Genomic DNA, 13,561 nt, shown 5'->3' with positions numbered 1-13,561 from the left:
GTGCGGGGAGAAGGGTGCAACAATGAATGAATGGAATTCCAAAATCTCTGTAGATGTTCATTGAAATGAAAAATAAACAACCTAAATTAAATTTTTAAAAAAAATCCCTTAAGTCACTTTTGACTCTGACCCCCCCATAGGCATATGTGTTAGAGTTAAGCTGTTTTTCTTCATGTTCTCAGTAGCTAATTTTTTTAAGTAGATTTCTAAGCTTTTTTTCGGAGCTACCTCTGGATGAAACTCCAGCCTTTCAGTTACCAGCCAATTGAGTTAATGCTTGCACCACATGGACGCTCCAAAACCCCTGCTTTCAACCTTTCGTGACCCCAGGCTCTGTGAAAGGAAAGGGTACCCTGCTTGATCCCACAAGGTGGTTTTCAGAATGTTTCTGACGGCTATGGGCCAGCCAGGGTACAAGTCTCTTTGACACAGTTTTGCGATTTGTCTGGGAGTCTGGATTGATGCTCCTGGCTGAGTAATTGTGTCTCAAGAAGGTTCCTCTTCTTCCCTGCGATCTTGTGATTCAGCCCTCGTTCATGGCTTGCAGCTTTTCTTAGGCAGGCAGGCCGCAGACAGGCATGGCTTTTGGTGGATGTGTGGGAAGGACATCAGAAACTAGTTAATCTTCCTTAAAAGCTGTCACAAAATGAATGAAAATCTAATCTTTCTGTAAACTTTCATTAAAATAACAATTTGAAGAAAAAAAAAAACCAAACAAAAATAGCCCATTGTCACAAAACAAACAAAAAAAAATCACCACAAAAATATTTGGTAACTTTTAATAAAAGAAATGCAAAGGGAAGTAGCCATGAGGGAGGATTTTTTTTTTTATTTTTTATTTTTTATTTATTTATTTTTTAACAGAGGTTTTGGATTTCCATTCATTCATTGCCGCAATTTTCTCCCTTCCCACCCCTCCCCACCAGCTCGCTTCCCCCTCCGAAGAGAGAAAAAAGAAAAAAAAAATTCCTTCATTAGTATACAATTCCCACATCCCTTCCCCCCACCCCCCACCCCGAGTACACTTCTCTATGCAACCTTAATTCTGGATTCCTGTGCTAACCATAATACTCAATCATATATCACTTCTAATCTGTTCTTTCCCTCATCTGTTTCAATACAATATACATAATTTATCCAGTTTTTTCTGTCATACCCCCACCCTGATGACAGACCCATTCTACAACAGTGGCACCATGCAGTATTTGTCCCTTTGTGACTGAGATATTTCACTCAGCATAATGTCCTCCAGGGTCACCCACTTTGAATAGTATTGCATGAGTTCCTTGTTTTTCAATGCTGCGTAGTATTCCATTGTGTGGATATACCACAGCTTCTCTATCCATTCATTTGTTGATGGGCCCTTAGGCTGCTTCCAACTCTTTGCTATTGTAAACAAAGCTGCAATAAACATGGGTGTGCATATATCTGCTTGGATGGCAGACATGGTCTCTCTGGGGTATATTCCCAGTAAAGGGGTTGCTGGGTCAAATGGTATCTCTGTTTGCAATTTTTTGAGAAAGCGCCACACCACCTTCCACAATGGTTGCACCATCTTACATTCCCACCAACAGTGAATAAGAGTTCCAGTTTCTCCACATCCTCGCCAGCATTTGTTGCTTGCTGTTCTGTTATATTTTGGTATTCTTACTGGGGTGAGATAATATCTCATAGTTGTTTTGAGAGGGAGGATTTTTGTATTTGGAAGTGGTAGAAACACTTTCCTTTTCACATGGAATCACGGTGCCATTTCCTGATAGAAAATGCCACAGCTGACTCTTTGATCTGCCCTCGACTGTTAGTCTGTCCTAGAAGGTAGGTGACATCCCTGCCATTCCCTCAGAGTGCCAGTGCCCCAAGGGCTTGTCAGTTCATTCCCCTGGAGACTGGGCACCTTGAACAGGGGTTGGCTGGAAGTCAGTTTCCAGTAGATACTGTTGACTGACATCCCTTAAAAACATCCTTCTTAGGATACAGGAAGGATGATGAAAACGTGTCAGCTTCTAATCACCTTAAGTCCTTCTGAGACTTTCGGGTTGCATTCAAGCTTTGCAAAACTTAGAAAGGGGGAAAGGGGGAAATGGGTAAAAAGGCCAGAAATGAATGCCAGGTAAAGAGAGAAAAGGCTCCCAAGTGTCCAGCTGTCTTGTGTGACACTCTTCCAGGCGCCCTTGGATGTTCCCCCACAGTTGGTCCTGTCCTGCCTGTTCCTGGGACTTCCGGTCCCTTCGTAGCCACCACAGGAAGGAGAGAGGGAAGAGTACATACAGCCTGCTGAGGAGCTGAGAAGCACCACCTCTTATGAGTCATCTTCTTGTCCCATGCGTCTCTCCAGAAATCAGGCTGACACACATAGAAGCTCCTGGCAGCCTCTGTACATCAGCTGAGACCAGGTTGTCCTGGTAGGAAAAATATTTCCTTCGAGATGATGTATGGCACTCATACAGGCAGCGTCTGTTCCAAAACAGAACTCTTAGGTCAGGCCTGAAACCTTTTTCCTATTTAGGATGCAGCCCAGATCCTGGGAGCTGCTTCTTTTTGGTACGTGTGAGGCTTTAATTGGCTGTCTTGTGACCCAAGAGGTGCCTGCCCCGACTTACTAAAAATCAGCCTTGGAAATGGCTCCAGATCTTCCATCCACTTTTAGCTGGAAAGTCCCCACCAGGTGATTGTTCCATAAAAGCACATCAAATCCAGGAGCCAGGTGGGTCTTGGCCAGCTAGCCTGACCAGACTGGTTATATGGATGCTGCTGCCAATGTCTGCCAGTAGTTGGGTTTTGTTTCTTTCTTTTTTTTTTTTTTAAGTTTATTGTGATTTGAGTGTGATTTTATATAGCAGATTGATTTTCCTTTCAACTGTTTGTACATACTTTATTTTATGACCCTGCCATCTCCATGTGGTAACCACACTCTTCCCCTCTTCCTTCCTGTGTTAGATGTTTCTCTTCCTCCTTTTTTTCTTTGCTGGCTTTGGAGCCTTATCCCTGGGCAAATGCTGCCCTTTGAATCTAAGTCGCATTGAGTATTCTAAAGAGTGCCTGCCTCTCTGGTGGTGGTGCTGACCTTTCTAGTTTGGCTATATTGTTGTTGTTGTTGTTGTTGTTGTTAGGTCCCATCAAGTTGAGTACGACTCATAGTGACCCCATGATCAAAAGATCTGAACCTACGCCTGTCCTGCACCATCCTCACACTTCCTGACACACAGGAGACCATTGCAGCAATCACCATATCACTTACCTGGTTGAGGAACTTCCTCTCCTTCGCTGACCCTCCATCCTTCCCAGCATCATGTCTTTCTCAAAGAAATAGCCCCTCCTAGCAACATGTCCAAAGTATGTGAGGTGAAGCCTCATCATTCTTGCCTCCAAAGAGCACTCCCGCTGCACCCTCTCCAAGACATATCTGTTTGTTCTCTTGGCCGTCCATAGGATGTTTAGTGCTCTTCTCTAACACCACAGCTCAAAGGTGTCAGTTCTTTCTAGTTTGGCTATAATTATATAGTTACAATTTCTCTATAGTTTGACTAAATCATGGAGGTGAATTTGATTCCAGGCCTGAAGGGTAATTAAGGGTCATAATCTCTGGGTTCCACTAATGTCTATCAAATCAGCAAGCCTGGGTTTTTATCATTTTGATTTTTCCATCTATTTCTCCCACTCTGTCTAGGACCATCTATTTTGACCCCTTTCAGAGAAGTAGCTGGACACCTTCTAGTTCTTCTGGTCTTGGGGTTGTGAGGCTGAGGTTTGATGGCCCGTTAGTCCTTTGGACTAGCTATTTCCATATAAATTTTTTTTCTTTTCTTGTTGTGTACTGTCGAACTGGATCCAACTGGCACAGGAGGAGAGGACCCCTCCTTCTCCAGAAACGGATCTGGTGGATTTGAACTGTGTTCCTTCCAGGATTGCAGGGCAGCTTCTTTGCGGCTAGGCCACCAGAGTTCCCTGCATTTCCTTATACTTTTGATTTTTATCATTCTCCTCTCCTCCAGAGGGATAGTCATACTTACACCTTAGATGCCATCTTGCAAGCTTTTAAGACCCCCTTGAAGTAGATTTGCCAAAGTAGGATGTAGAACAATGTTTTTGTGGCCTCTATTCTGCCAGTTGACCATGATCTCTCCTGAGACTATGATCTTGAGCCCCTAGGCCAGGTGACTTACTTAAGTTGTTGGTTATGGCTAAGTTTTCATAATCTTGCCCTATTTATTCTATTGTATATAGAAAGATGGTAGCAGTGCATGCAAATAATGTATGTAGAAGTACCATCTGCCAAACCTGTATATGGTCGGGGGTGAAGTTCCTTTGCCACCCATACCTGTTCATCTTGGCTGTCTACCTCTGTATCTGCTTAACAGGAAGTATACTTGCTCCCCTGCAGTTCCTTCCAAGCTTTTCTAAGAGTTAATAAAGGATGAGACAGGGATAGGGTACATTTCTGAGTCTGTAACAGTGTCACCGTCACTGCCTGTTTCCCCCCTGCTACTGCTCTGCTGATGTCTTAATTTATCAGCACCATCTGGTTAATCTGACAGGTTGCCACTTGTTCAAGACAGAGAATAAAGACTACTGATTTCATTAATTTTTCTCCTCCATGGTACTTTATGTGTGTACTTGGTATATTAAGCATATTTTGGCAGATGGTATGTTAGTGCTACTTTGTGAAGATCTGCTGAATACTACCTTCCATTTGCCAGGACTGAGCCCACATGGAGCCTGGCCCTTAGGGAACACCAGGCAGTATATTTTGTCACGTTGCTGACAGCTCTTTTGAGTGTAGACTGGATGAGTCTTGGTGAAGCTGGAGCAATGAGATGATGTTATTCATTCTCGTCTCAGTTTTTGCAAAATCTCCAATGAGATGCTTCTTCCAATTGTCATGGCCTCAAACATCTTTTCTCTGGGGGATGTGATGTGTGAATGATCTAAATAGTCCTGAGTGCTTCTGGTTTCTGTTTTTGCTGGTTGTGGCCAAGCCCAAAATTAAATCCGCATTTCCACTCCTCTGAGCCGCAGGCTCTGGGCTTAGACTGCCAAATTTTGCTACTTGATGATCCATTAGTCTATGGCGTGTGAAGACACTCCAGAGAAATAATACTGAGAGGACAGAATGTTGTTCCAATAGGCCATTTGCTCTGTTCTAGAATGCATTCATGAAATTCTCCCTTCTTGGCCCAGAAAATTGTAGTGGGGAGATTAGATGAAAACTCCCAAAGAAGAAAACACAACAGGACACTTTATAAATAGGTCTTTCCCCCCCCCTTCATCTTTGTGTCTTACAAGTCTAGATGTCATGTTTAGCTTCTGGGTTATTGCTGTCCCCTTGCACTCAAAGCCTAGCTGTGTGACCTTGGGCAGGTTATTGAATGTCTTGGAACTTCAACTATCTCATTGCAAAATGTTAGCTATTTTAAAGGAAGTTTTTTTACAGCCATCTCTAATTCCTTATTCCTCTAGAGCTCTTTCTTTGAATGCCAGAAGCTGTAAATTGCCCCTTTGGGTCTCATAATACTGATGAGTATTATCATTGCTAGCCCCCTACCAGTCAGCCTGTGACTCTTGGCTACTCCATGTACAATGGCCCTGGACTGTTTGGGTACATATCGTTTCATTGCATGACTTTTCACAAGTAAATCACCAGGTCTTTCTTAGTCTGAATGCTCCACTGAAACCTGGTCCGCTCCATAGTAATACATGTACGTCTCCACCAACATGTTAATGGTGACGAGGCTTGAGGTACGTGGACCAGGAATCAAGCCTGGGTCTCCCACATAAAAGGTGTGAATTCTTCCATTGAACTAGCACTGCTCTCCCTGCATACATACATCAGTCATAATATTTGATGTGCTGTGTAGAGGAAATTATTCCTTTTCATGACATGATGTGCTTTTAGCTCTTTATGAATAGAGAATGTTTGTTTTCGTCTGCCTTGTTTTCCAACGTTCTAGTAGAATTTCTGGCCAACATGAGCTTTTAGCATACAAGCAACAGATAATCACGTCTTGAGCATTTTGCCCGTGAATACGTTTGTTCGCTTTTTCTTGGAATTATTCGGGTCTGGCTTGATGAGTATCTTGGATTTACTCGGGTCTGGCTTGATGAGTGTCATTCATTTTTTTTCCCCCTGAAGTGATGATTCTTTTTTCTTAACTGCTTCTCACATCTTAAAAAAGCACTGGGTTTTTGTATAATATTTATGACATTCTCGAAAAGCTAGTGCTTAGGTGGTTGACTCACATTTATTTCCTTTTCTCATCTGCTTGCTATTTAAGGGTAGTTGTCAAAAATACAAGAAGCATTGTATTTTAGCACTATAGGTTAAAAGTCGGATTACTATCTGAAAGGTCTGTGGTTCAAACCCATCAGCTGCTCCAAGGTAGAAGGACGTGGCAGTCTGCTCCCATAAAGAGGTACAGCCTCTGAAACCCTACAGGGCAGTCCTGTCTGTCTTAAAGAGTCAGTGTGAGTCTGAATTGCCTCAACAGGAGTGGAGAGGAAAAAAAGATGCATGTTGACAACAAAAGAATTGAATGGTATTTGTATTGGAGTTAGGGGCTTCTTGGACCTCTCATCTCCATTATGTGGAACCAGTAGTTTGATGAGGAGAAAGAGGACAGGATATTAGATGTTTGAAAGTGGTGCCCTTGCACAGTGTGATATTTGACCAAGACAGGGACTGACAATGGGTGTCATGGTTAAACCAAAAAAATATTGAATGTGAATCCCAGTCGTAAGGGTACAGGCAAACCCAAAGTGTCTGGAATTCTGCAGGACGTTTAACCTGATTGCCGTGGGCCTTGACTGACTGCTGGCTTCAGGTGGGAGACAGCTGTGAAGGGCTCTGCCATCCTAACTCAGGGGGCTTGAAGGGGCTTTATAGTTCCTTGGACATGACAATAACCACACCCACCCAATCACCATCGGTGTGTTGGCCAGGAATTTGGGGCTGCGGCAGGAGAGTGGAGCAGATGCATCATCTTTATTTTCACACCTAAATGAAGTTTCCCCCTTTCACCTTGTCCTTCCCTGGCCTGTCCCAAATCTTGTGGCCTCTTTGGTTCCCATCCGCCCTCAGGTCCTGTTCTTCCTGGTGGTGACAGACACACTCTCTCCCATTTAACTGAGAAAATTGATGGCTTCCTAGGCTGCTAAGTTCATCCTCTCCACCACGGCCCCTGCCTTTACACACTTCCTCCTTCCCTGTGGCATATATTCAGTTCTCATTGTGTGTCCTCAGAACTTTGCTTCTCTGTCTTGCAGGTTCGAGTGTGAATGGTGTAGAAGAGCCCAGCATCGCCAAGAGACTGAGGGGCACTCCTGAAAGGATTGAGCTGGAGAACTACCGCCTGTCAGTGAAACAGGCAGAGGAGCTGGAGGAGGTTCCCGAGGAGACCCTGGCCGAGCACAACCTCAGCAGCGTGCTGGACAAGGGCACAGAGGAGGACGTGGCCAGCAGGTCAGCCATGTCCCAAGTACTGGGTTCACTTACTTCTGGGTGTGCTTGAATGCACCTCTACCCCGCCACCTTGTCACTGAGGTGGTGACTTAGAAGATCCACGTGAATCTGCTGCCAATTTACAGGGCAGGGGAAGCATAGCCACTGGTTAACGGCCCAGGGTCTGAGCCAGACTTTCTGGATTTGAATCCTGGCACTTCCACTTACTAGTTATATGGCTGTAGACAAAATAGGTAATCAGTGTGCTTGAGTTTCCTCATCTGTGAAATGGAGATTAATACTAATACCTTCCCCAAAGGATTTCTGTGAGGTTAAAATATAAGTCCTTATCCCTTCAGCTTGTCAGTAAGGGTCACTGTGCAGTCTTGGAGAAGTGGCCTCACATCTCTGGCCTTGTTCTCTGCTCTGTGTAAAGAGCAGTGCAGTAGTCCCGAGGGCTCACAGCAGCAAAGGGTTTTCTGTCTGACCGTCCCCGTACTTTAGTTGTGCTTGACTGAGGGATGTGTTAGAGGGCATACATGCTCCAACTCCACAGGCTCCCCGCTGCCTGGTAGCCCAGGCCTCGTCTCATTGTCAAAGGTTGTACAGTGTGCGCTATAAGCTATCATCAAGAACTCAAAAGAGAAGGGAGGATAAGACAAGGTGACGTCAGTAGAGGCCAGACTTTTACTAGCTGAGGCCCCTGAGTAGAGTCAGCTTTGGGTCTGTACACAGCATTGAAATCCCTCACAGGGCACACGTACCTAGCCCTGATAAGAAAGTGTTTGGGGATAAAGAGAGCATAGCATTTTGGTTTTTTTCAAATGCCAAGAATGTTTCTCAGAGGGTGTGTGCCGGGCAGAGCTGCGCCCGGTGCTGGCCTCTCACTTCAGCATGCATGCTGGCTGCCTCTCGGCTGGTCCCACGGACAGCTCTGCCATGCTTATCTCGGGCAGCCTTCTCCAGTTCTGAAGGCATTGCTGAGTAGTGTCAACTGCAGTGTCTGTGTGTAATGCAGCATCAACACCCAGAGGGCCTGGAGAGAGGCACCCTCCCTGCTGCACCCAGCTGAGGGCCCACATATTCTCTCAGTACTTGCTCCCTGCATTGGTCTCTGTGATCCCTGTATGTCAAATCAGGCTTAGAAATGCTGGAGCATAGCGCACAGCTTGGATTCAGGTGAGTGTGGAGCAGTACCTTTTTTCCTGCAGTTTAACTGTTCCTCCGTTTGTTAACTCTGAAGGTAATTAGGACACCAGGTTCAGACACGCCAGCATGGACATTCCAGGAAGGTTAACTCATGGTGCTTTACAGCAGAGTTATAGGAAGGCTAAGACAGAGTGTGTGATCCACCAGCTTCTACACAGTGCAGTGGAACACTCCTTCCTCTTCCTTTAAATGAAAAAGAACCTAGAGTTAAATGCTACGCAGAAGGCAAAATAAAGAGAGGAAGGGCAATGATGAGGTTTAAACCCTCCTCTGCTAAAAGAAAGGTCTTTAATTTGAAGCCAGCAGTGGCTCTGAATATCCGACGGACTGCCGAAAGAACAATCTGTCTTGGAGCAAGTGCAGGCAGGGTGCATCTTGTCACAGATGGTGACACTTTGTCTCACATACTTCGGTCAGGAAGGGCCTTGGAAAAGGACATCATGCTGGGAAAGGTGGTGGGTCTGTGAGAAAGGAATGCCCTCAACGAGGCGGACCGACATGGTGACTGCCAGTGAGCCTGAGCGTGACAGAGACCATGAGGGTGGAGCAGGATGGGGCAGGATAAGGACTTGTTGTTCGTGGTTTGCTGTGAGTTCTTGTCACCCTGATGGCCTCTAACAACAGAAAGTGGATCTGTTAAGGGGCTCTGGTGGAGCATGGCGTCGCTGACCAAAAGACAGTGCATCTCCGGTAGTTTGGATCTCCCGGCGACTCAGTGGGAAGGAGATGAGAGATCGCCTCCTGTTCAGATTTACAGTCTCAGAAAGCCAGCAGGAGGGTCACTGTGGGTCACTGTGAGTCACAGTCGATTGTGTGGGGTGAGTGAGGCAGTGACTGCAGGAGGAAAAGCTCAGGCTGTCTGCTCCCTGAAGATTGCAGCCTACAGAACCCTCTGGGGCAATTCTCCTGCATAACAGTGGCAACAGGAGAGCCCAACAGCAGCTCTAGATCTAATCTCACCTCCCCAGGGAAGCTATAGATGCAGAAACGAATGGGCTTTCCTGCCTGCATGTGTTTTCCTTCTCCATAGCAACAGACACATTTTCGGCCTTAGCCCTTCCTTGATGAAATGGTGGTTTAGATCTAAAGATGGGAGGTGACAGAATACTTCTTAGGAGGATCCTTAGCCTAGACCTGTGTCGTGAAGTGTGGAGTCTACGTCTCAGCTTTGGAGTCAGACAGGCCTGGACTTGAAGCCCGCTCTGCCATTCAGCTGTGGGCATGTTACTCAACTTCTCTGGGCCTCAGCTTCCTTGCCTATAAAGAAAGCAGCCCCTCCTAGGTCTGCTATGAGGATTAAATAAAATAAAGCCCCTGACACGGTGCTTGGCTCTGAATAACAAAAATTAGTGTTTGGTGGACGGGAATATCCCAAGCCCTTGGCACCACCCAGGGGCTCTCCATAAATACTGTTGTTGTTACGTGAGGGCTGTGGAGTAGACCCTGACTCCGGGCAGCCCCACGGGTGCGGGCGAGAACCCCACCATAGGACTCTCAAGGCCAGGGCCTTTTAGCTGGAGATCCATGCTGAGTAGAGTCAACTGGTTGTCGTGTACTTAATTAACTGTTTTCACCACCCAGAGGCCAGTAGTTGTGATTATTACAATATAAGCCTGTGGATCTAAGTAAAATATACAGATTAGGTTCCTTAAACAGGTAGACAAGTGTGGAAATTTGGTTTGGCTCCAGCTCTCCGCTCTCCACATCTCGGGGTCAGCCAGAACTAAACCTGGGGCCATTGATTTGATCCCAGCTCATAACACCTGAAGGACAGCGTCGATCTTCCCATGAGGTTTCCAAGGCTGTACATCTGTAGAAGCGGCCTGCTATGACTTTCTCCCCGGGTGCAACACTGACCTTCAGGTTAGAAGCCTAACACTTTAGTCACCATTGCCCTAGCGGAATGGTTTTCAGCTATTTGGGCACCAGAATCAGCAGGAGGATTCATTTAAAGCACAAGTGGCTGGTCGGAGTTTCTGCCTCAGTAAGTCTAGGGTGGGATGCAAAAATTTGCGTTTCTAAAAAATTCCCAGGTCCCTGTGTGGAGGCCATATTTTGTGAATCATCCCTCCAAAGCTGTGGTTTCCAAATAGCCTTCACTCACAGCTCATTGGAGTCAAGTCAGCGCTGACTCACAGCTGACCCTCCAGCGGATTTTCAGCGGCTGTAACTTGAACAGGAAGGAGCTCTGGTGGCTTAGTGGTAAGGGATTGTGCTGCCGACCCAGAAGCACGCAATTCTAATCCGACAGCTGCTCCACGGGAGAAATATGGGCAGTCTCCCCCCATGTGATTAACTGCCTCTGAAAACCCGCTAGTGCGTCAGCTGTGGGTAGGTTCCGACACCGCAGCAGATGGCATGGCGGGAGATTTTCCACATGGAGCTGCTGGTGGATTTGAACCACCAGAGAGGCCCCACCTTTGGGTTAGCAGTACAGCTCCCTTCCCACTTGAAATGGTTGGTGGGGAACCCCCAAGCCAACAAACTTTCTGTGCCCCTTTCTGTTAAGCAGCTGATTCAGTGATTTTGTGGGAGCGGGAATTTCATTTTACAGGCAGCCTGGATGATTGTAATCGAGCTCATGATTGAGTTTACTCTGTGGGGGTCATTCGGTCTCATGGAAACCACTTATGTGTCAGTGTAGAGCTGGGCCCCATTGGGTTTTCAGTAGCTTGCCAGTCTTGTGCCTCTGGGTGGGTTCTGCATGGCAGCCTTTCTGTAAGTAGTCCAATGCCTTGTCTTTTGCACCAAGGGACTTCTTAATTCACACAAGAGCCTTTAAGTCCTGAGTCTAAAGGCAAGACTCTTCCCAGACCTCACTGGTTACAATATCCCTTCCTTACAGCCCAGGGCAGCCGAAGCCTGCCTTCTGCAGAAGACCCTGGACATCACACTTTTCTTTTCTCTGAGAGGTGGAGGGAGAAGGAGAGGCAGGAGCCAAAGACAGGGAGAACTGACTCTACAGTTTTAGTGGTGCTTGTCCATGGCTGCCTGTCCAGGAGGCTCTGCCCCGGGTGCCAGGCTCCATTTGTATGGTCAGGCTCTGTGCATTTCTACACTCAGTTGTCCGGGGAGCAGACCAAGTACGTTTTCCCGGTAGAAGAGAGAAGGTTGCAGCTGAGCCCTCTCGGCGACAAGGAAGCCCCAGTGGGTTGTCTCCATTGGAGTAACACTGTGAGGAAGAGCCACTTAGAGGCTGAGAATAATTAAATAGAAGCTGGCCTGCCCATGCCTCTCTTCTGTCACCTCCTTTCCCAGCAGAAGCTGTAACACGAGCCATTCCTGAGTTGTAAGCTGTTGTAGCATGGATTACATTCCCACAGTGGCAAGACCTCTGGGCAGTACACGTCTCTGCCAGCAGCCTGCTCAGCACTAGCATGTCTTTGTGGTTGACAGGGCGGTGGGCTCCTAACTGTGTGGCCAGAAAGGTGGAAGAATGTCAGGTCTCTGATTATGGCTGAAAACCATCGTTCTCCGTTTGCAGTTGTAAGCCACCACCACCGCCCCCAGAGCATCAGGTGGTCCTCCCTGGGACAAAGCAGGGCCTGCCCGTGCACTCCTGGGCTCCACCTGCAAGCTCAAACCAAGGAGGCTGGGAACTTGATCCCTGACTTCCTCCTGAGTTTGCCTCCCTGACAGCTCTGGGGTTCTTGGGGAACGCCCAAGAAGGCACAGTATGATGTAGTGTGGACTCCAGGTAGGAATCTTGGCTTCTCACACAAATTGTCCTGGCTCCTTAAATTCCTCGTTTATGAAGATGGCAGCACAAAGCTCTCTATCTGAAGTAACTCATGTAAACACAAAACAATCTTCAGAAAAATCCACAGTGGCTGAGGGGATTCTGACACATAGCAACCCGTGGTGGTGGTTGTACCATCGAGTCAGAACCAACCCATAGCCGACCTTCTAGCAGGTTTTCAGAGGCAGTATAATCGCATGGGAGGAGGTTGTCCATCCTTCTCCCACTGAGCAGCTGGTGGATTTGAACTATGTGCCTTCATCATTGCAGTGCGGTTTCTTACCACTAAGCCACCAGAGCTCCCTCTGAAGCAGGGTAAAACTGCCTCATAGTTCTCCCATGGAGTAGCTGGCAGGTTTAAACCACTAATCTTTCAATTAGTAGCTGAGCCTTCACCACCACACCATGAGTACTCTGGAAGCACTCTCTCCCTGGTGCTATTTGACAGGGAATTGAGTACAACAATATAGTGATAGTCATTTTCCATCCCTGTGCTAAGGCCAGCACCTCCTGGCTGAGTGGGCCATGTCAAACTCAAGCTGCAGAGGGGCACACCTGCAGCCTTGCACCAGATTGCTCATTATTAGTCTGCTTCTTGGGAAACCAGAATATGTGTCTGTGCCAGGAGAGACAGCAGAAGAATCACTTTCACAGGCTGGAGAAAGAGCTCAGCTAACACAACCCCCTCTCTGGCAACATTGAGGAAACAACTGGGAAAAACTGTTGTTAGGTGACATTGAGTCGGTTCCAGCTCATAGACAGCAACCCTGCACACCCATGGGCTTTGGCAGGACCACTGTGGCTCTGAAATTGGCCCGAGGCCTGCCCCCACCTTCCCTGTGTGTGGTCACCAGTCCATTCATGCCTGTCCTCATTGTGCTACGTACCAGACAAGCACTAGATCTGGCAAAGTGGCCCTGACCAGTGTCAGAGGGCAGCCCAGGGAGGCAGGCCCAGATTGCAGAATCACACCAAAGCACTTAGTGCCACAACTGCAAAAACACAAGGAGAGATGATCTTACTCACTTTTTGTGGTGGTGTACATACAGACATACATCCATTCACACATCTGCATGAATAGTTCAGTAGCATTGGTTACACCCTTCACATAGTGTAGCCTTCTCGCTGTTTCTACCCTGTTGTTTCATCACCATTCATTTAAATCCCCCCCGCCGCCC

At 46.9% G+C, this 13,561-nt stretch overlaps 1 protein-coding gene across 2 annotated transcripts in view; it reads left to right on the top strand.

Moving 5' to 3' along the window:
- Positions 1-13,561, top strand: part of MICAL3 (microtubule associated monooxygenase, calponin and LIM domain containing 3) — a 126,739-nt gene that overhangs the window by 68,979 nt on the left and 44,199 nt on the right. For both annotated transcript variants that reach the window (XM_006891341.1, XM_006891340.1), the window contains exon 19: positions 7,261-7,456. In XM_006891341.1, the coding sequence (XP_006891403.1) occupies positions 7,261-7,456 (196 nt within the window). The remainder of the gene's footprint in view (positions 1-7,260; positions 7,457-13,561) is intronic.

This window comes from Elephantulus edwardii, unplaced genomic scaffold (assembly GCF_000299155.1).
Source record: "Elephantulus edwardii isolate Elephantulus edwardi_28Jun2011 unplaced genomic scaffold, EleEdw1.0 scaffold00096, whole genome shotgun sequence".
Lineage (NCBI taxonomy): Eukaryota > Metazoa > Chordata > Mammalia > Macroscelidea > Macroscelididae > Elephantulus > Elephantulus edwardii.
This window is presented reverse-complemented; position numbering and strand designations above follow the sequence as displayed.